This window comes from Pinus tabuliformis, chromosome X (genome assembly GCF_031772625.1).
Source record: "Pinus tabuliformis cultivar Carrire ecotype Pingquan chromosome X, CPIR1, whole genome shotgun sequence".
NCBI classification, from domain to species: Eukaryota; Viridiplantae; Streptophyta; class Pinopsida; order Pinales; family Pinaceae; genus Pinus; species Pinus tabuliformis.
In genome coordinates this window covers 1,119,113,318-1,119,136,908 of record NC_142308.1, presented here as the reverse complement: position 1 = coordinate 1,119,136,908, position 23,591 = coordinate 1,119,113,318, and the positions used below count along the sequence as shown (strand labels likewise).

At 37.6% G+C, this 23,591-nt stretch overlaps 1 protein-coding gene across 3 annotated transcripts; it reads left to right on the top strand.

The window, feature by feature from the left end:
• The first annotated feature begins 1,789 nt into the window (after window positions 1-1,789).
• On the top strand, window positions 1,790-13,681 carry LOC149143753 (uncharacterized). 3 transcript variants are annotated; one of them, XM_089446523.1, is made up of 7 exons: window positions 1,790-2,008; window positions 2,995-3,118; window positions 8,400-8,580; window positions 8,854-11,497; window positions 11,664-11,727; window positions 12,667-12,795; window positions 12,924-13,681. In XM_089446523.1, exons 2-7 carry the CDS (start codon window positions 3,008-3,010, stop codon window positions 13,338-13,340), a joined length of 3,546 nt encoding a protein of 1,181 aa, XP_089302649.1. In that variant the 5' UTR covers window positions 1,790-2,008; window positions 2,995-3,007; the 3' UTR covers window positions 13,341-13,681. The 3 variants fall into 3 exon arrangements, with proteins under 3 accessions (XP_089302649.1, XP_089302650.1, XP_089302648.1); XM_089446524.1 differs by lacking the exon at window positions 1,790-2,008 and adding an exon at window positions 2,133-2,510 and having other exon boundaries at window positions 12,667-12,811; window positions 12,924-13,059; XM_089446522.1 differs by lacking the exon at window positions 1,790-2,008 and adding an exon at window positions 2,134-2,510.
• The last annotated feature ends 9,910 nt before the right edge of the window (window positions 13,682-23,591 follow it).

Genomic DNA, 23,591 nt, shown 5'->3' with positions numbered 1-23,591 from the left:
TGCCTAGTCAATCGTTATGTGCAGTAAATGCACAATTTACCTCCAAACCAGACAAATAGTTGGGCAAGTGAAAAATATGTGGTCTGCTGTTTCCATGGAGTTCATGTAGAATATACAATAACTGGGACCTAACAATCCTCTCTTCAAGAGGTTGTCCCAGGTAGGAATTTTGTTCTTCCATATGAGCCAGGCAAATAAGATTAGTTTTAAAGGGATATTCCACTTCCAAATCTTGTAGAACCATGATGCATGCTACAAATATAGAAATGTTTTTCTTTTATTTTTTTGAAATATTCTTTGAATCTACCCCATTATTGATAACTTTGAGTTGCATTTACACAAAAAAGATTCACTATTTTTCCACTAAGAAAATTATGACATTGTAATACTTAAAAAAGAATTACATATATATTGTAATTCAATGGTCAACTATGGTCAACTTGTAGGAAGAGCACTGGTTATTAGAAATTATTGTGAATGATGTCTAGCTCATTATTCTTATTCAAGAAAAACCACTCCATCTAAAAGAATTCATTGATATTCATTAATGACTATTGTGAATGGTGTCTAACTCATGGTTCTTATTCAAGAAAAACCACCCCACCTAAAAAAACCTATTGATATTCACTACCTACTATTGTGAACAACGTCAAACTCATCACTTTTATTCAAGAAAAACCACTCTACCCAAAAAATCTATTCATAATCCAAAAAAACAAATTTTCACCCCTAACATATACATCTTAGTTTTGAGTTATTAACCTATTACCTTAAATTTAAGAAAAACAAATTCTTAATCAACAAATACCTTATATTTATTTCAAAATAACCTTTAAACATATATAAATTAATAAAAAAACTTTTCATATATCCAAACATAGTAAGTTAAAAAAGATAAAAAATAAAATATACTTGAGTACAAAATTTGAATCAAAAACTTAATTATTATCCTACTCCAAGATAACTTTTACAACTACCAACAATTGGTTTTATCAAACTCATCCAAAATAACTTTTACAACTTTCAAATCCTTGTCCGGAGCTTTCAACTCAATGTCCACCATGATGACAACATTGTACTCACATGCATTCCACACACCTCCAAATTTCAGTCCCTGAAGAGAGCGTTGAAGATGCTTCACATGGACTGATCATGTGTGGAAACTGGCATCAATGTAGAGAAAAAGTTCCATTTCCGTACATTAAGCCGTGTGAAAATTTTCATCATTAAGGCGTGTGAAGGTTGTGAGCATCATTTGCCTTTGAAGTTATCATCACCAGAAGCCTAATTGGCTCTGTATGACTGCAGTGGGAGGAAAAAAGAGAAAACGCCAAGCTTACAAGCATAGTCCAGTCACATGTCCTTGATTGGAGTAGAAGGTAAGTTATATTAAAAGAGACAGCGCAACTATTTAATGACAGGTGGGAGCAATTTTCTACGCGTGTGTCACTTTAGGGATAAAGATTTTAAAGTAAAACCTAAATACAATCAGCGATAATCAAACTTGACCTAATTTGGATAAACTTCGACTCACGGTTGGAATTTGAAATCCAGCCCGCCTGTCAAATTTGACAATTAGAGAATCAATGGGCTCAACGTACAGATTTTTCAACAAATTTAGATGACAAATTTTGCGGAATTTGAACATACTTAACAGCTAAATTACCTTCTGACAAATAATTTATCCATCGAAATGCAGCCCCGTTCCAACCCAGCGAACTGAAGGCGACAACATACCTTATAAACTATAATCTATTTCGAGAAACACAATAATAATATATGTGGATAGCAGTGAAAGGTAAGTTAGTTGAAACATTTGAGATTGTTAAGATAAAGTGTCCGTGTAGCGGGAAAGGAGGGGAATAATTGAATAATCGAAAAGGAAAGGGCATGACAGTTTTATTTCGGACAAGAAGGTTGACCCAGCGAGCAGGAAGAGGGGAAGTGAAAGCAGACTCGTAAAAAGAGGAGAAAATACCCAAAAAGATGAAAATGGAAGAGTGTAAATGTATGGAATTTCATTTTATCATCCTGCATTGTTTGTTGAGGAATGATAGAGATGGATTCATGTATTTATTTTTGGTATATATGCTTTTTAAATTTAAACTGTACTCATGGATGTTTTTTGTGTTGGTTTTTTTCAAAAAATATTCTGTTTGAACTGTAGAATGGATAGAAGCATTTGGGTAGAGTTGAAAGCTGCTCCTCTTCTAGGACCTGATACTGTTTGTGTTGATTTTTTTACTTACATTTTCTTTTTGTAATCTACCAACCTAAAACTATAGGAGGTAGTTCATTGCGGTATAGCCTAATTTAGAGATCTCCATGGCCCATTTCACCAGTTGGGTTGTCTGTAAATAAGCCAAGCAAAGCTTTGTATGGGTTGCTCGGAAATGTACAGATTTATACACGGAATGCTGTTATGAGTCTTCTGTGACCCATTTTCTCTGGGCCCATGAAATCATTCTCTGTAAATGCTGTTTAATTCAGGGGTTATCAGTAGATCAAAGGTATCTTTTTCTGGTTACGGATTTGAGTTAAACCAGTTTTTTTTTCAGACACACAAAAATGCTACGGACAGTGTTGGGTTTTACAACTAGGGTTATATGTAATGCATTGCAGTATAGATTATAGTTTTTGAAAGGGAGTAAAGGACTTTATATGAAATAATGTTTGTGTGCAAGAAAATAAATATTAGAAGTATATTCTTGTTCTAGGAATGACCAATCACAATCAGTGACCTTAATATGTCAGGGATGCAATGGAGTTTGATCTTTGGCACTCTGCATCTTTTCTGTTTCACATTTCACCTTTCGAGAAATTTTGCTATGTTTTGTTCATATTTTCAATTCTGGTAACTTAGCTGGTGTATAGCTGACGAGATTTGAATAATATCTGCTGAATGTAATGGTATGGAGGTCTTGGCAAACACCTTCGCAGGTGCAAGAGGGTCTTTGTCCTTGGAATATCAGCCTAATGCGTATATGTCTACAGGTCTTAGTGCAAGATGGATGGGCGGAGTTGGTCTTGGAGGAGAAGGTCTTCAGAAAGAATTACTGGCCTAATTGGGAGCTCGGAATCATCGCCTGTTCATTCTTCGAGACACTCTGATGATCAGGTGACTGAAAATGACTAGTACTGTTCATAGAACCATTTTATTTGATGCAGTGATTGCGTCTAAGAGATGTCCCTCAGACCTGCTTAATAATTAAAGTTGATGGAATTTATCTTTTAGTCTCGCGGAAGGTGCATGTGATTACACGCATTGTTCTGAAAACTTCAGCATTTCTGGCTGGCTGATTTAACATAGTATTCAGAAATACAATGTGTGTTTTTCTTGATCTATTTTTTCCGTGGTTATTGTGGGCAGTTGTAATACATAATCTTCTGAATGACATGGAAATCTAACAAAACTGTTTTCAGGAAAGACCTGAATTTTGCTACATAGCCTGAACCATGGACGTAATTCTTCCATATGTGTCATTTTTATGTTTATTTTTCCAAGGAAAATCTTGTGGGAGGTCCAAGGGATTCTTCTCGACATTCAAGTAAACTCATTGGCGTAAACTAGTGTGCCTCACCCAATGTGATTCAAACCAGGAATCTCCTGAAATGGAGCTGGTCAGATGCCAGCAACATTGGCAACAACTGGTTGAGCTAACCCCCTTGAGCGCACAAATATTATTTACCTAAGGTTTTTTGAAGTATGTAGCATCTGTAAATGATATGGATTTGTGTTGATATAAAATGTTGAGATGTATTAATTCCCTTCTTATCAAAGTATTTATTGGTAACTGCACCTGACCCTGGGTCTTGTTCCGTTTCGCTAGTAGTGAAATTTGAAGTTACAAAAGAATGTGAAAAAAAATTGGATTTTTTCTTGGGTCTAATTTGTAATGCTCGTACCAGAGTATTTATTAGTAACTGCAGCTGACCCAGGGTCTTGTTCCGTTTGTTAGTTGTGAATTTTGGAGTTACAAAAGAATAAGATTGAAAAAAATTTGGATTTTTGCTTGGGTCTAATGTGCAGTGCTCTCACCAGTGTATTTATTAGTAACTGCACCTGAGCCAGGTTCTTGTGGTGAAATTTGAAGTTACAAAAGAATAAGTTTGAATTTTTTTCGATTTTTTCTTGGGTCTAATTTGTAATGCATTTAAGGCTGCACCATAATTGAATTCTTTTATCTCCCAAGCTATGGTGAGAATGTAGGTACCTATAAGCATGCAGTTATATTGGAACCCTGAGGCATCTCTCCAAAGCAATTATTGGCATATTTGAGTCAAAGAAATATTTTCCACCTGGCTTATACATGTCTGGCAATGAAGCTACTGGGGAATTGAGCGAGCAAAGAAGTGAGATAGGCTTAAGCAGGTAGATCAAGTCCTGTTGAGATAAACCAACATTAGATGAGTGTACCAATAATAATGCAGAAAAGACCAACGTTTCCTTGACAGGACAAATCCAAAATGCGTAGAGCGGATTAAGAGTTCCAGAATGGTAACTTGTGTAACGAACTCCAAATGAAGAAGTACAATGATCGAGTGGCATTGTATCTAATGAATAGGGGAGAATTCGATTAAGCTAGTAAGATAGATGTTGGGTGATTGTTGATGACAACCCAAAGAGAAAAGTGATTGGTAATAATATGTTTATTGTATTAAGGAAACTTGCATGCTTTGATGCTACAAGGTAGGATGTAAATAGGAGAGGATGTCAACATGTTATCCAAAAAAATGTTGAGTGGAAGAGATAGTGCTTAGAGTTGTTGGAGGATTCCCTCTATTATTTGACATCTAACCAATAAGTGTGGAGTGTGTACTCTAAAGTGTGCTTTTTAGTTGGTTAAATATCCTTTGGGGAACGATCCTTATTGGCCAGAAACTTTTGGCTGAGGAGCTGTATTTGAGGGATTTTTATTCCAACAAAAGCACCCAGGGCTTGCACTTGGTCTTGTCTTCCTGCATAGGACAAACCCCCAAGGCTCAGTTGACTATGAGGTATCACAAGATAGCACAACAAATTGGCTGTGTTAGCAGAGCAACGTGTTTTTGGCGGGGTTGAACCCAAGTCTTTGTAAAGAAGACTCACTTGATTTACTGCTTGACCACAACCTGCTTGACAATGACTTGAGTATTTTGTTATATTTGTAATGTGTAAGGAATTTCATCCCTGGTAAAGTAAGGAATTTGATCCCTGGAAAAGTCTTGTGTTAACTAATTATCTAGACCTTGAGTCTTACTAGCTTTGGAGTGTACTTTGCTAGTGAAACTAGTTTTTCCAGTTATTCTGATTACTTTCTTTACCAGCTAGAGTACTGTAAGTCCAACGATTGTAATGGTTGTTGAGAATTCCAATATTCTAGATATTGTATATGTAGATAATGGATCTTAAGGTTTGCTAGAAATGGCGTTGGAACTTATATATTGGGCTCGTTTCTTTCAGTACTCTTTTTATTTTTCTTCAGTACAATGACCAACAATAAAATGGTTGTCAAACACTTCAATATTCTGTGAATTCGACAAGCACTCTGAATGCTCTCATTGATTTTCCCAATGGTAATTCTGATTTTCCAGTTATTCTAATTACTTTCTTTACCAACTAGAGTACTGTAAGTCCAACGATTGTAATGGTTGTTGAGAATTCCAATATTCTAGATATTGTTTATGTGGATCTTAAGGTTTGCTAGAAATGGCACTGGAACTTATATATTGGACTCGTTTCTTTCAGTACTCTTTTTATTTTTCTTCAGTACAATGACCAACAATAAAATGGTTGTCAAACACTTCAATATTCTGTGAATTTGACAAGCACTCTGAATGCTCTCATTGATTTTCCCAATGGTAGTCTTGTAGTGGATTAAAAAATAAAATCCAAAAACAATACTCATGAATGATTGGTGTTATGAGGTGGCTTTAGGACCATACACTTTGATGGGATTAATCACTAATTAAATCTCTGGTAATTTGCACGATTTGTTAGAATTAGAATATTGGGTAAAAACCATTCCTATTTCACTAGATGTGTGCTTGTCTGATGTGGCTTTTAGGAGATGTAAAATCAATGTTGTAAGTTTTTGTTTGGTTGGACATGAGATGAATGAGATGGGGATTTCATAGAAACCGATGAAGTTTGTGCATTTGAGATGGGGATTTCATAGTACCATGAAGTTTTACTTCATGGTACTAATTGGAATTTGGATCGAGGACACAACACTCTAATAGTGTGACAAAAGTTAGACAACAAAGAGAAGTGCATTGAGGAATCATTGAGCATGGGGAAAAGGCTACTTAAGCAAACAAATAAACTATCAAACTCGTAAAAGAACTATTTTCAAGAGAGCATAGAGAAGTAATAGTCGATGGTTTGCCAAAGATGAAAAATGTAGAAACCCAAATATATTCCCAAGTTGAAGAGGCCATTAATCCCCGTGTGCACATGATCTTGAGTTTGACAAATAACTAACTCACCTGATCGATTGGATGAACTGAACTTGTTTTGGGGGATTAGCTGCTTGTTACATGGATTCTGTTGGACTTACCATGAAAGTGCAACACTAATTAAGGAAGAGTGGATAATTGTTTAAGTGGGAGAGAAATGGGTGTTCAATTAACCGATGGCATCATTGAAAAGGATAGGGCATTTTAAAGATTTTAACTTTGAATATGAGCACAAGGTTTCCTTGCAAAAGGAGTAGAATAACGAGGAGCTTAGACAAATAAAGTATAATAAGATAGAAGTGGTTGTAGAGGAGAAACAAGTAGGATTTTCTAGGTTTTATTCCATAGTAGCTATTGTCATCAGGTAATGCTTGAGGGACTTTGAGATTTTCTTTCAAACAAGGCTTCCTAGATGTTATGGATGCAATATGCCAAGTAAGTGCTCAGGGGATGAATAATGATCAACTTTCCATTGCGAACAAAATTGATGAAGGAATTGCCTTAAAGATGTATAAACTTATAGCCATGGAAACTTGGCTATAGAACTTCTCTGAGAGTGAAGAAAAGCTTGGGATTAAGGCCAAATGCTAACCTATCTAGGCATAAAATTGTGTAATTATACCTAAGAGTTTTTGTGTCTTGCAAATTTTTAACTTTTTAGTTGTATATTTGAACCTGAAAAATCTCGGATTTTTGACTGGTTGGTTAATATGCAATCATAAACTGAGCACAAGGAGGATTGAACCAGGATTGAGATAGATAAGCACATAGTATAAGAGAGTGACGACTACATGCAGGTCACAGTGACTAATGCCAGTATAGGATGACATTATACAAGTACATATTATAATCTATTATTAACATAGAAACAAGTAGATTGAAAACTCATGGAGCTGGAGTGTTTTATGCTGATTGGATTGACTATAGATTGAAGTGTGGAGATGCAGATTGACATTGTATTGTACTGTCTCGATGTAAGCATAAAGTTTGACTTAGAAGCTCAGGTCAGTGGCTTAACAAAGCTTATAAAGTTTTGATTAAGAGTTGGGAGAGTGGATTGAGGGGTGATATGCTTGTGTCGGTATCATTAATAGTAATTAACTATTGTAAATTATGGATTAAGTAAACATATATAAGACGAATGGGTCTGTACCATGAAGAGTTGAATTCGTTTATGTGATAAAGAGATGATGTGAGAACAAAATGGAGATGGTATGAATATGTTAGGTTATGAGAAATAGACTACAAAAAATAATGGTTAGATCTGTCAGAAGATTCTGAGTATTATGATTTATCTAATATGTTAGTGATGGAGTAAACAGATTATGCCCTAGATGATATCTATATTTTGTTCTATTTTGTGTACAGACTCTATATTTATGGTGAAATCTCTATACTAACCAGTCGACAAACATCAATGTTAAGGGTTAAGTAAATTCGTGTTGGGGTCTTAACTGGTCAAGGCAGACTCCATCCTAATCCAAAATGAACTTGATGTTATTCTAACCTGAACCTAAGAAAAGATTTGGGAAAGATGATGGAACTAAATGGTAGAAGGAAGGAAAGAGGAATAAATTTTTCCTTGGATTATTTGAAATTTGTACCAAATTAAATGTTTTGGCCTTTAGTATTTTATACTTTTGCACAGCAGTGTTGTTGTGGGTCTAGTTTGTGTTTTTGCTTTTGCATTTCAGTCTGGAAAGGAAAGGCTTGTATGATATGTTCAAGCTTGAATTATCATAAGAGTCAAGACATATCCTTTCCTTTATATGTGGCCATACCATTTATTGAAATGCATTTTTTGTTTGAGACAACTGAAAAGCTAGTCCATGGCACTAAGTTGCCATTTATACTTGCAATTCTGTACTAGATCTCTACATTTTCCAGTTAGCGTGATTTATTTGGAAGCAGCCATGCTAAACACCATTCTTTGACTGCATAGCTGAATTTGTGTCCAACAGGACACTTCCATAGCTGCTGCAAATCATGCCCACATGTCAGAAGAGGCAATGATGGCGTGGCAACAGTCAGAGGAGAAGCTAAAGAGTTTGAATGAAAAGCTGTCGCTGGTCCTTTCAGACAATACTGCCAAGGATAATTTGGTGAAGCAGCATGCCAAAGTAGCGGAAGAAGCTGTGTCAGGTAGCCTTTGTTTCCTCTTGAATTTATCAGATCAGCATGGGGATTTCATTCATCATTTATATGGCACATCTTTAGTTGCAACTATATTGTATCCTAGGATGCAGGATTTCCTTTGGAAAATCTGGCAAATATAGAACTTGCAGTTTTGAGCTTTCTAATTCTTAGTGCTTTCAAGACCACATTTAATTTTCTTTTGGTCTTAGAACAGAATGAAGTCATTCTATAAGCTCATCTCTTCGATTACTATGATGAAGTCGATTGTATTTCTTTTAGGTTGGGAGAAGGCTGAAACAGAAGCAATGGCTTTAAAGCAACAGTTTGATACCGTAACTCAGCAAAAGCTTGCACTAGAAGATCGAGTTAGCCATTTGGATGGTGCTTTGAAAGAATGCATGAGGCAGCTTCGGCAAGTAAGAGAGGAAAATGAGGAGAAAATTCATAAGGCTGTGGCGAAAAAGGCCATAGAATGGGACAAAATGAAGTTTGAGCTTGATGCCAGAATAGTTGAATTGGAGCAGCTGTTACTTGAGGAAAAAGCAAAGCATAATACAATGGGTAATTCTCTGCAAGAAAGTTCAAAGTTAATGGAAATACATGAAGCCAAAAATCAAGCTGAGGCTGAGATCAAAGTTCTTCAGGTGAAGCTTGAATCATTAGAAAGTGAAAATACTGCCCTCAAATACAAGCTTCAATCACTCAGTAAGGAAATGGACTCGATAATTGATGAAAGGGACCTATGTAAGAAATCTGCAGAGGTAGCGACCAAGCAACATTCAGAAACTGTTAAAAAAACTGCTAAGTTGGAGGCTGAGTGCCAGAGACTGAGGGGTCTAGTGCGCAAAAGGTTACCAGGGCCTGCTTCGCTTGCTCAAATGAAACTTGAAGTAGAGACAGCTGGAAAGGAAGCTGGGGAAGTGAAATTTAGGAAGTCTCTCGGTAGGGGTGCCACTTCACCTATTTCTTCTACGGAGTTTTCAAATGATAGTCACCGGGAACATACTCAGAAAGAGATTGAATATCTTACAGAACGCCTGTTAGCAATGGAGGAAAAATCTAAGATGTTAAAAGACACTTTATTAAAGCGAGACAGTGAGCTTAAGGCTTCTAGAGTTATGTGTGCTAGAACAGCTGCCAAACTTTCCAGTGTTGAGGAACAGTTAGAATCCTTGATGGGACAGCGACAGAAACCTACTCTTGAGTTGCATTTAGAAGGATCAAGAAGTGGGAGTACAAGCAATCCACCAAGCATGACCTCAATTTCTGAAGATGGAAATGATGGTGATCCTAGTGCAGAGTCATGGGCCTCAGCGCTGATTGCAGAACTGGATCAGTTTAAAAAAGAAAAAGTTTCTGGCAAAATTGAAAAGCTTAGTGATGCACCCAAGGTTGATTTGATGGATGATTTTCTTCAAATGGAGAAATTGGCCTCCATGCCTTCTGCTAGATTGGGTGAGACAGGAATAGAAAAAGTGAATAAATTGACTGAAAAGAATGTTGTAGGAGGTTTAAGTGCTTCATCTGTTCAAGAAGATAAGGCTTCCTTGGAAGAAACTCTTGCACAAAGAGAGCTGGAGCTTCTAGCTGCCAATCGGGAATGCTCTGATTTGGTTAAAAAGCTAACTTCTTTGCAAGAAAAATTGACTGCTTTGCAAGCTAAAAATGGTTTGAATGAATCTGCTTTAGTTAGTCTTCAAGATAAGCTTGATGTAATCCTCGATACTGAAGCTGAGGGTGCAGACTTGCACAAGGTATTGGAGGATGTAAGAAATGCAACAGTAGTTGATGAAAGTGCAACTGATCCTTATGTTTGCAGTAGACCTTTAATGAATGTAGAATTGACTTCCCTTTCTGATTCTGGAAGTAAAATTCGTGTTATTGAAGTAGAGTTGGCAACTGCTATTTCCAGTGTTGTCAACTTCGTACAATGTATAACTCAACAACCTGGAAATACACAGCTCAGAGCTTCTGAAGTTCATAGGCTAGATGCCAGAATTCCAGAGTTTGCTGAACTAGTGGATCGGTTTTTACTTGGAAAAGAAAAAATTGTACAGTTAATTACTGAACTAATAGCTTTCCTATCCCTAGTTAGGACAATTTCTGCACATGATTATGATGAAATTTCACAAAATGAAGCCACTGACTTCGAAAGTCAAACCTCTGACACGATCCGGTTTAGTTTGCGCAATAATTGGTCTAGTAAAGATAGTCTTTCGGGACAAGAAAGTAATAATAGCGTTCAATTTCCCTTGCTGAATGGAAATTTTCGCATAATTCGGAAGCTTAATAGCATTCAAGTTGAAAAAACAGCATTGGAATCTGAGTTGAAGACCCATGTACACAGATATGCAGATTTAGAGGAGGAGTTTATGCAATTGAAGACCCATAAAGATAATCTAGAGAATATCCTGGCTAAAACCAGAGAGAAACTTGAGCACACACAAGGCCAACTAACTGAGTCTGAAAAAATGGTGGCAAACCTGCAAGTGCAGCTTTCTTCTGCACAGGAATCAAAGCAGTCATTAAAGTTTGAATTAGGAACTATGGCTTCACATAAATCAGACATAGAGAAGGAGCTTGTGCGATTGGAGACCAAAAATACTAATCTAGAAACTGCACTGGCTGCAACCAAAGAGAAACTTGAACAGATGCAAGACCAACTTACTGAGTCTGAAGAAATGGTGAAAAACCTGGAAGAGCAGCTTGCTTCTGCACAGGAATCAAGGCAGTTATCAGAGTATGAATTAGGAGCTATGGCTTTACGTAAATCAGATATTGAATCTCAACTTAAGGATAGTGAAAATGAGATGAAAAAATTGTGTGAAAAAGTGGATGCTTTAGAGTCAGAGCTTCAAGCAGAACAAATGCACTGCCAAGATGCCATGTCCAAGTACAAGGCTTTAGAGGAGCAGTTACAAAGGTTAGTGGCATTGCTGTAAACTCATTTTCATGGCAAGCTTATGTTTATTTGGAAAGATATGTGGAGCACTATAAGGATCCTTCCCACACGTTTAGTATGTCCTTAGGTGGTTTTTCTTCTGGAGTATCTGTTCTAATCCTAGTTGTATTTCTCCATGATCACACAGAAAGGAACGCGATTTTGAATATTCCAAACATGCAATTCTGGAGGAGGATATAAGGAAGAGACAGGTATTTACTATTTAATATTAACCACCTATAAGTGCTGAAGAAATCATTGTTCACTTTGAGCAATTTCTTTTCTTATTTTTTTACTTCAGATGCGCATTGAAATTTTTCATTACACATTTTACCCTTTTGTTTCACAATTTATTGAGCTATGAGGAGTGGATACCAGTACAGTCACATGGAAAGCTTCTGACAGCATTGCTCATTCAGAGTTACATTGATACTCAGCATTCCATCTTTCCTATGAGATTTTAAGGAAAATATATTGTGTGAATGTCTGCTGGATGGATGCTTTGTTTGTCCAACTCAGTTAGAAAAAAATAAAAAGTAGATCTGAAAAGGTTTGAAAACACAATATAGTTTAACTTTGGACTATTAAGTGCACAACCGCAAATGATACTTCCCTTCATCCAGTGGAAACTATCTAAATAAAGGATAAAATTAGACAGTAACCTGATACTGATTCTCATACAAACATCCCTGACAACCTTGAGACTTAGTTCAATCTCTAAAAGGGATCATCATTCTAAATTTAACACATCGGAAAATGGAAATCAGTGATGCCAATGAAAATTTTCATTGATCTTATACAGGCTAACGAGGTTCATTCATTTATAGGTCAGTGGAGAGGTGACCATATTTCTTTAGTGCAGATGATAAGCTTAATCTGAAAATGAGGAACCCTTTCATGCAATACAGAGCATTCTCTACTTTTTCATAAATTTTCAATCTCATTTAGTGTTCTGATTTTCTACAGAGGGAAAGTTTATGGTCATACTAATGCATAATAGTTCCTGCACTGTTTTCAGTTCCTAACATAAACTATTAAGATGTGTTGGTTTTACAGCCTTCCCTTGTCAGTCTGTTCTACCTAGACACTTGCAATAATGTTTGTTAAAACCCTATAGCAGTGGAGTAACTTGTACTTAACTGTATTTTCAGGAAAAGGACATAGCTGCGGCTGCAGGGAAGCTTGCAGAGTGCCAGGAAACCATACTTGTTCTTAGTAAGCAGTTGAAGGCCCTTGCTTGCCCAGTGGACTCCATGGAATTTCCATACGAGTCTGAAAAGGTATAGTCAGGAAAAGGTACATCTTTCACTCTAGGGTGAGATCTGTTTTGCTAATAAGAACCAGTTGAGACTAGAGATTCAAAGCATGCTGAGGAGAGCCTGACAAATTGTCAATTTTTCTATGGCAGAGAGCTGAAAGGGACCAAAGATATGAACTGGATGCTCCTTGGAGTCCTCGTAGCCAAAGTGCTTCATGGGCATCAGAACCTGAGAATATCAGCACAGCAAATGGCAGAGGACATGCTAGTGAGTGGACTAGTGAATCTGGCCTTGCTGCTTCTGATCTATATAAAGTGAACGTACCAGATTCACCAATTGTAGATTATTTGGATGGACGTTTAACAATGCATACCTACTCTGATACGGAAGAAAGCTCGCCAGCAGGGTCTCCAGTGAAATCTACACAACAGAGAAACAAGTTCACATGTTTCTCATCAGGAAGTGAATTCCCAAAGTCTGTCAAAACATATGGAGGGGAGTCACCTACATCTTCTTCATCATCATCTTCTTTAGCATCCACTTTCTTTTCAAAGTCACGGGAGTAGCTTATGTAAGCGCTTTCATGTGCCAGAAGATAAGCAAGGAATTGGGAAAATTACAGCCGGTTTTACCAGCAAAGAGCATAAATGTCACTTTAATTCATTCTAGCATGGCTTGTGATGTGGCTATTGAGCGGCAATAGCCTTGCAATTAGAATGCCTGTTACCAGGAACTTCAAAATTGTTACATTCGGTTTTGTATATTTAGTATTTACAGCTTTGGAATATAGCCTTCGTTTATATTGAAAACTTGTGGCCATGAATATACTGTTAACTAAACTTGATTTGTAGCTGTAGTTAGTTTGGAAGTTTAATTGAGTACTTGTGAAGAAAGAGTGAATATTGCAGAGCCATGAACCTATGCTATTTTTAGATGTTTTTGAACATTTTGCTATCTTTAGTTCATTTCGTGTTGAACTTGGTAACAAAGAAAATTATTCCCTTATTAGTAAAACCTATTTTCAATCTTCTGTGTTGTCAATTACCTGATTTTCCATTTGCCAATTGCAAGCAGAGAGATATCTACGTACAAGTAATTCTAACATCACCCCTTAGTGTTTACCCGGGGAAAATTTATTGCATTATCTCATTTGTATAAAAGTATCACATCATTAACTTATATTGATAGTTTGCATTGTACTGAGCACTCCCCTTTATTGACAAGTTTATTCAGATTTTGTACCGTTTCATATCTTCAGACCTCTCTTTATGGGTCTTTCAGGTCTGCTAAGCCTTCCTGCAGTATCAGGGTTTGTGTTTACCTGTTCTGTCTAGCCCCTCCGAAATAATACGGGGATAAAACTTAGTCAATAATCCTACTCCTTTGCAGGTACACCTACATGATTCCCATTTGTCATTTACAAGTAGAAAGATTTATTTGTCAATAAAACTTTGAAAGCGGGATTTGATGGGTGTTCCCTAAAACTAGGCACTATTGTTTCTTGTATGTTTTACAGAAATGGTCGTATCCCTTGCCTCCAATAAAGCCTCCCTAAATCCTAAACTCCACTCATACTCTAGAAGACTGATTCGCACAATGCAAAAGATTGGGGCTGAAGGTGGTTCATCCGTCATCTACCTTCTGCATGCAACTCAATTAAGCTTCCCTGGTCCACAGACTGATTTATCCCCCAGTAAAGCTTCCCTGGCCTTATCAGTCTTATTATAGAGTATGTGGCGGAAGCATGTTAGACCCTGTGAAACTGTAACTCACTGGAGGCTTGCTCACAACTCTTTTCTCTGCTAAGACATGACTTAAAGATGGAGGGATCAATACCAAGCAGATTGCCCTGTTTGTGGGGTGAATAAAGTTGGTGTTGAACATGTATATTGAGGATGCAATTGGACCTGAATGTTGTGGGACAGGTAACTTGCGGCTTTCGATATAGGAAAATTGCTAATTGAATTTCCAGGAAAATATGTTTTATGGTGATTTCTTATTTTCTGAAATCTATCTAATGTTAGAAGACAGACTTGGGAGGGTCATTCAACTCCAGAGCCTAATTCAATTGTCTTGTACGACCATAATCTATAAAATTTGGTAGAGTAGAAACAAAAAATTATTCAATCAATCAGTCTTAGTTGTGTTAAGAGGTGCTCTCCAATCTAGTAGCCTCTCTCCAACCTAGTATGTAAGATGTCATGTGCTGTTATGTTATTTAAATATTTTGACTTGGTCAAATTACAAATAAATAAATAAAAATAAAAATAAATATTTATAATTAATAATTATTAATGCTGTCTTGATAATTAAAAAAAAATAATAATAAAATGAGTTGCCTTGAGAGATTATATATATATATATCAAGCATAAGAGGGATAAAATATTTTGAGGTGCAAAACTTTCTTCAAGATTTGCACTCAAAAAAAGTTTACACCTTGAGAGATTTGATCCTCTCCACGATTGATAGATCCAGAGTTCAAAATGGATATAAGCTAGTTCTAAATGAGTATTGGGAGCAAGTACAAAATTTTGAGTGATATTAAATATGTGACCTTATTAAAGAGAGTCACTAGCCCTTGATCCCCCTTTTCCAAGAAAGGGAATTCTTTCCACCAACTGCTTTGCGTGTGTGATCAACCCTCTCGAAGAGTAATTATGGACATGCCGATTGGTAATGAGGCGTTGGTTTTGATGAGCGATGTACTGTAGTCCAAAATTTCTCACAAACTCAAACTCTGCTTTGTTACAGTTGATTCTCGAAACCACTGAAACAATATATCCCTACTTCCTTTGATAAAGCCTCGTTCTCTTATGGGATTGGTTCTTCAATTATGATATTTTTTCTCATCCTAACACATTGAACTAGTTACTAGCTCAACCTCACTGTCAATGAAACACTAGTGTCTATCCCCAGAGTTCCCCATTAAAAATGAGTGGTTTATTAGTAGCAATATCATCTCATAATGTTGCTATCTCAGTTAATAGGCCTCGAGGATATAATGAAATATTGAATCCTAAATGGGGTTTTTTCAGAGGTTGATGAAAAGTACTGCTAATTTCGCTAGCTGACTATGCACACCATTAAATACATGCCCTTCACCATATGTATGCCACCAATTCAATTTCCTAGGAGATTGCTTGTGAATTTCTCACTCATTTATTGTTTACAGGGATAATATATTTTACTTTTTCACCAAAGGACATTCTTTATCATCTGTTCTCCCTGGGCATAGTGGCAATGGGATTCCCTTCTTACGAACCATACACATTCAATAGTCCATTTTGTATCTGATTGTTCTTTGCAAAAAATAGGCATGACAGTTACGTGATGTACCGTGTGAAGAATTTATGCACAAAGCATATATATTGTTGGTTTCTTGTCACCAACTCCTTGCTTTTGAGCCATGCATTATATATACCGTGTAACATGTTGATTTGCAAGGAGCAAGACATTGGAATTCTGTGTCTCATCTTGTCACTGGGAAAGTTTTGTTCACCCCCTTTCACATTCCTACGTGATTTTTTTAGTAGAGTGCTAATATTGTTTTTTTGTTTTGTTTTTTATAACAAGATCGGTTAGATGATATATTACCAAAAAAGGGTGTAGAGCAAGCTCAAGTTACATTCAGCTATATTGCAATGGTAGACTAAGCAATGAGACGAGAGCGCAATCCTTTCTCCTCTGCCTCATTTCCAAACTTCATAATTTTTTTTAGTTATCTTAGAGCATTGCCCGACGTATTGACCTACTATGAAAACAAATTTACATAACATAAATTCTCATTGGGTTTATGGCTTGTTGGCTGAGTGTTCTTGGGCTACTTCAGTTCTGTTGTTGTTGTTCGCTGAGTTTTCTTCTTCACTGCTCATAGTGTTGCTCCTGTAGTATTTTACTACTTCCTGTAGATGCTTGCACTTGGTTTTCAGATCTTTTATCTCATTTTGTTGCGCTGCCATATTTTGCTTCTGGACGCTGTACTTTATTCTCATCTCATTTCTTAGATCTTTGAGAGATTGCTGTAGCGAATGTATCATGACCTTGTTTCCTTTGCAAGCTGGGCATGAGTCGTTCTTGGCTGCCTTCTCAATGGGGTTAAACTCCATTTGACTGTTGTTTCCCCTTGTTTTTTTGTAGATGCCTGCGCTCCCTTGATCCATCGTTGTTTCGATTTGGTGGCCTCTGTTCTGAACTTTTTTTTTGTTGTTGTTGATACTGCCTTTGAAATAGATAGGGCCTGCGGATGTGAAGAGGGAAAAGTAAAATGCGAAACTTTGCAATAAGAGCTGGATGGGGGAAGGTAATGATTGAAGGAGCAGAGAGCGGATGAGCCACAGAGTTATGAGCAGAGCCACACATAAACGGAACGCTGGGGAGTGAAATGGCTGCCAGCTGAAGCACGGATGCAGGAGGCCGATGTACAAGGAGAGAAGAATGCTGAGTGTGCTTTTTAAACCACGTGGGAGCCTGCGTGAGGAAGTGGATTGCGCAGAGCGCTGATGCTCTTGCTGTCCCAAGAGCTGGGCTTCGAGAGTGAAGGCTTGGAGGTGCAATGGAGGGTCGATGGCTAGTCACGGGCCTTGAGCAAATACAAACTACACAGCAAATCATAAATCGCACCTCTATGCACTCTTTTTTAAGGCGGTGATGCTTTTGCGCTGCCAGCTTACCTCCGAATCTATTGTTGAAACGATCTCCCCATGCGTTGAAGTTGTGAGTTGTCCTTTGCGTGCTTTTTCCTTCTCTGGCCCAATTTCCTTCTGAGCGGTGCTTTGTTTGCTCATAATCCTTTTGACTTATATTGCTGTTTCTGACAATGATCGTTTGTTTCTCATTTTTTCCTCGCTTTTTCTTCTGCCTTTCCATGATTTTCTGAGCTTTCTTTGGGCTGTATGTTTTTTGATTTTCTGAGTTTTTTGTTGTTGTTGTTTTTTTTTTTTTATGATTTGTCTTGCGTTGTCCCTTTTTTCCCCAGTACATTAATATTTTCAAATTCATTTTGATCCTATGGCACAGAGTGATGGTATTCCTCATTGTTTTCCCAGAATCTTTATTCATCTTCACTGCTTGATTTGCATGGAAATCCGCCTGCTGATTGTGACACCTCAGTATATGTTTAAAAGTTACACTACCAGAGACTTCTAAATTCCTTTTTATTCTTTTGATAATTCTGCTCATAAACTCGTTGCTTGGACTTTTGGTTTGGTTCATTGCCTCAATTATGATGGCTGAATCTCCCAAGATTACTGGATTTTGGATTCCTCTTTTTTTAATTATTTGTCCCTATGAACAAGCTATAAGCTTCGGTTTTATTATTGGAAATTTGTCCCAATCCCCATTCATATGTGACAATTTTTTTTTCCACTTGGATAAAAAATTATCCCCCCTACTCCTGCCTTTCCAGGATTATTCTTGGAGGCTCCATCAAATTGCAAACAATATCTATTTTGTAGTCTTTTCCAACTTTCAATTTTTTCTTCAGTCATTCTCAATTTCTAGTTTTTCCCTGAGTTTCTTTTTCTGTCCTTTTTTACCATTGTTGTCTATTATGGCTTTGCTAAGTCATTTTCTTTTTTCTTGTTGAAGATATTATAATTGGTTGGGCAGTTCTTTTTTCGTTGAATATTTCTGAAGTTAATCCCTATGTCTTGGATAATGTTTTTCCAATTCTATGATTTTGGTTTTTAAAGATGCACTTGTTCCGAGTTAGCCAAATTTGCCAGCGTAGCACTGTTGGAATGCATTTCCAGATTCTTATAATTGTAACTTTCTTCTTTGTTGCATATGGGTAGGCTTTCTTTAGAATTTTGAGGAATTCTGGCAATGGTTTACCATAGTCTATATTTACTTCCAACGGACTCAAGAGCTGCTCCAAGCGTTTTCTTGAGGATTTACAGTCCTGAAATAAGTGTTGAATGGTTTCTTTTGCCTGCTGGCATAATGGGCATCTTGATGGCCCATGGAATCCCCTTTTTTTAAGGTTTTCGCCAGTCAGGATTTTTCCTTTTAATAACGTCCAAATGAAATTTTTTATCTTAGGCAAACTTTCAGATTTCCATGCTATTTTCCATGGTTTCCATTCTTGCTGATTGGTTTGATCTTGAAGAATTTTATATCCAGTTTTGACTGTATATTGCCCATTACTTGGGTCCCAAAGGTAATTGTCTTCCTCATCACGATGAATTGGTGTTGCCCCCTTTAGATGCTGCTTGATTTTATTCCATTGTCCTTCCTTGTTTGCTGGGATCGCTGGCCTTTTCCATTCCTTCTGATTTCACAGGGAGATTGAATGTAAGGTATTAAAGCCTTTCTCTCTCATCCACTCTTGAATGACATCCATTTCCGGGTGATCTTGTAATGGGTCTTTTTCCATGATTCTGTCTTCCCATATCGAGATTTTTTGTCCATTCCCTGGAGTTTTGGAAATGTGGCTGCCCATTATTGGAATGACTCTTTTGACTAGCTTCCATACTTGGGTGCTTTGTCTTATTGGGATGTTCCCATTCAACAGATTCTCCTTGGAACCATTTATATATTTATTGATGAGGGCTTTTTTCCACCAGCGCTCGTTTCCTGTTATGAGTCTCAAGACAATTTTCATTTCCAGGGCTGTATTCATGAGCCCAGGCAGCCGAATGGACAAGCCTCCTTGTTCATATGGTACCACTACTTGTTCCCACCTTACCAAACTAAACTTTTTGTTTTTCTGCTTCCCTCCCTGCCAGAGAAAACTTCTTAGAATTAATTCCATCTGCTTGTGGGCACTTGCTAGTGCCATGATTAGTGCATATTGATATATTGGTAATGTAGCAAGGAGAGCCTTAATTAATATCACCCTTCCAGCCATATTTAACCACATCATTCCCCAGTTCTTTACCCTGTCTTGCATTTTCCCAATTTGCTTTGTCCATATTTTTGCCTTCACGATCTCTTTTGATATTGGTAATCCTAGAGAGAAGAAGTGATTCCAATTTTCCTGTGCTGGGATTTCCATGATTTGGGAAATTCTTTGCATAGTTCTTGGTGGAATGTTCCACCCATAGATCTTGCATTTTGTATTATTCAAAAGTCCACTTAATACTTCTAGAAATGCATCCATTATTTTTTTGAATCTTCTTGCTATTATTGTTGATGCTCCTCCCATCAACAATGTATCATTTGCAAACAAGAAGTGATTTATGGTCTTTATTCCTTTTGATATTCTCAGTTTTGTGATAGTTCTTTCTTTCCTCCGAGTTTCCAATGCTCTACTAAGAGTTTCTGCCATTATTATATAGAGAAATGGTGATAGAGGGCAGCCTTCGCTGAGGCCTCTTGTGCTTTGAAAGAATTCACTGGGTCTTCCATTGATAAGGGGGGCTATCCAGGGAGTGGATATGCATTCTTGTATCACTTCTATTATTTCTTTTGAGAAGCCCAATTTATGAAATACAGCGAGTAGATATGAGTGGCTGACTCTATCGAAAGCATTTGCATATCTAGTTTGATTATCATACCTTTTTCTTGCTTTAAGATACTGAAGTGGACAGCTTCCTGAACTATGATGACATTGTCAATGATTTCTCTGTTTGGGACAAACCCTCCATGGTTTTCTGAGATAATTAAGTGCAACACTTTCTTTACCCTGTTTGCCACTATTTTTGTTATTATCTTGTAGGAGGAATTGCACAGAGAAATGGGCAAGAATCTATTGAAGGTGGATGGGTTTGCTTCCTTTGGAACCAAAGCAAGATAGAAAGATCTTGTGTGGCCTCCCATTTTTTTTTTAAACATTCTTTGCCATTATTAAGAAATCCTTTCTGATTGTATACCAATGATTTATGTAGAAGGCTATTGTGAATCCTTCTGGCCCGATCGCTTTGTCCAGGTGCAGGTTCCAAATGGCCTCCACAATTTCTTCTTTTGCGAGGTCCTTACACATGTCTTTGTTTTGTTCTTTTTTGATTTTCTTCTTTGTATGCTGCATTTTTTTTTCATATTTAGCAATTTCCTCCGTTGTTGACAGTAGGTTTTTGAAGTGCTTGTGGGGTGCTTTTTATTTCTTCGGCTTCTTCGATTTTTTGATTTTCCACTTGTATTTTTTCTATCTCGTTTCTAGCTCTTCTGATTTTCATACTGTTATGAGAAAAAGATGTATTCTTGTCCCCTGCCTTGAGCCAGAGGATTCTAGATTTCAGTCTTGCCTCTTCCTCCTCTTTCTTGTTTTCCTTGTATATCTCCCAGAATTTTTTTTTCTCTTTAAGGTAGTCTTGCTTGCTTTCTTCTTTACATTCTTTTTTCCGCTTGCATGCTGTCCATTTTCTGTTGTAGCTCTTTTTTCTTTTCCTTTTTATTTTTTATTTATTTCATTTAACTTTGCCCATTCCTTTAGCTTGGTTCTTACATTTTTTAATTTTGTCTCCCATATGTACTGTGGTGAGCCTGATATTCTTGGTGCCCATGCTGCTTTAACTAATTCGCTGATTTTTGTGCTGCTGTCCTAGATTGAGCTGTACCTAAACGGGAGTGGGCCTTGGTTTTCCATTTTGCCCTTTGTTATTACAACTGACTTATGATCAGAAGCTATGGTGTGAATGATTTTGGATTTGATAGAGCTGTACATTGCTGCTATGTTGTCTTGGATCAGAATTCTGTCCAGTCTTTTTTTATGTTACTTTTACCCATTCTCTTGTTATTACAGGGATATTTTCCATTGTTTGGAGGAATATCCAGAAGGCTATACTGTTCTATTATTTCTTTTAAAGAATTCCTGGATGGGTTCGCTTGGAAGTTTCCTCCAAACTTTTCCTCTATACTTCTAACCAGATTTAACTCTCCTCCTAAAATTATTTTTCCAGCTTGTGTTTCTTGTAATACTTCCTTTATTGTTGCCCAACATTGTTCTTTCTCCTTATAGTGGTTGGGGGCATATATATTTATCACCCTGTATTTCTCTTATGTGTTGATCCTTTTAAGATCCGTTAAAATCCAGTGTTGCCCTGTTTTTCCCCATTAATTCCCCCCTTCCTTTTTTCCAGATTGTGCATATGCCCCCTGATGCTCCAGTTGCCTGGATTGCTTCCCCTTCATATTGCCTGAACTTTTTTTTAAGATTTTCCAATTCTTGGTTGTTTACTTTTGTTTCATGGATCATAAGGATATCTGGGTTCTCTTTTGTCAAAATGTCTTTTGTCGCATTTTCCTTAACAGGGGTGCCCATTCCTCTGCAGTTCCAGGAGACTATTATCATTATTTACTTGTTGGGTGGTGCATGGCTCTTTTTCCCTTATGCTGACTTTTCTTCATATTTCCTGTACTTTTCCCTAGATAAGTGTCCATGGGCTGTTGTGTTCCCAGGGCCATTTCTTTTGTTGCTGCTTCATCCCTTATTTCTTTATTTGTCTTTCTTCCATTTTTTTTTTGTTTTCTGCATTTGGGAATGTTTCTTTAGCTTGTTTTCTGGTTAATATCCTATCTACTGAGGGAGGGGGAGAGAGGTGAATTGAGTCTCTGGGGGAGAGGGGGGACCGCTTGGTGATTAGAGAGCGTGGGGTTCTAGATCTAGATCTAGATCTAGATTTGGCTCCAAGGGATGGGGGATTTGATGCGAGCAGAGGATCAAAGGGGTTTTGGCTAGCTAAGTTTGATTTTGGCGAGAGGGAGTGAGCTTCAGTAGATTGTGTGGGCTGAGAGGAGTGCTGGACTGGTTGTTTGTTGGCTATCTTTTTTCGTTTGACCCGTTCCCATTTATGTTTCAGATCCTCAATCTTTTCACTTTCATTTTCTCTATTTTTTGTACATCTATTTGCAAAATGACCGTATTCATGACATATCTTGCATTTGAAGGGGATTTGCTCATAGTCTAGCTGTTGTATGTGCGTCCACTGATCCACTTTTATTTTAATAGGTTTTGGGAGACCTTTGCCTAGATCCACTTCCACGTAGATTTGGGTGCATGCATGCATGTTTTCTTTAGGCTCACATCTGTCTATGTATTTCCCAAATGCGTTTCCTATTGCTTTAACTGAATCATCTCCCTAGCAGTGGAGATGCAGATGCGGAAATTTTACCCATACTGGGACAATATTTGGGACGTCCATTTCTGAATCAAAGTCCGGTGTTCATCTGTTCAAATACAATCCCCTTGTATCCATAAAATATGGACCGTTCTTGAATATCAAATCACGGTTCTCTTTGGTTTCGAAGTGGAAGGTGTAGTAACCTCTACCACAGAATCTGATTGAGATCTTCCCAGATATTGATGCAGCCTAGTTTCTTTCTACCCACTTTTGCACAGTCTTGGGTGATGGCCACAACCCAATAAACTGCCCTACTAACCCTCGTTCTGCCAGGGAGATGTTGCGTTTCTTAGGAGTGTTGGAGGGAGATATATTTTTGGTATTTCTTACATTCTTTTAACAAACTTTGAAATTGACGGTCTGTTCTTTGCTAGACCCATTGCAGAGATGAGGGAAGCAAAAGCTTTTTCCGTTACTTCTGATTCTTGCTAGTAATCCGTGTGATGGTGATCTTCATCTTCCGGTGGATCCATATTGCTCAAACCCCAGCAGTAGGAGGCCGCTGAGGGCCAATACGATCTGGGGCAGTGTCTGCCTGCCGAACGCTACAGCTGCGATCTCGCCTTCCTCTTTCCGCCGTTCTGACCTCAGCAGCAAGGGCCATTGAGGCGCAGTGAACGCTACTTCGCGCTGGGCGCTGCAGTAGCAGCTAGGGCTGCATGCTATCCTCAGCTGCTCTCCGTGCCATCGCATGCAAAAAAGTATGTTCTCGTGGAATGCTAATGTTGTCAAACAGAGGAAGAAATTGATAATAGGCA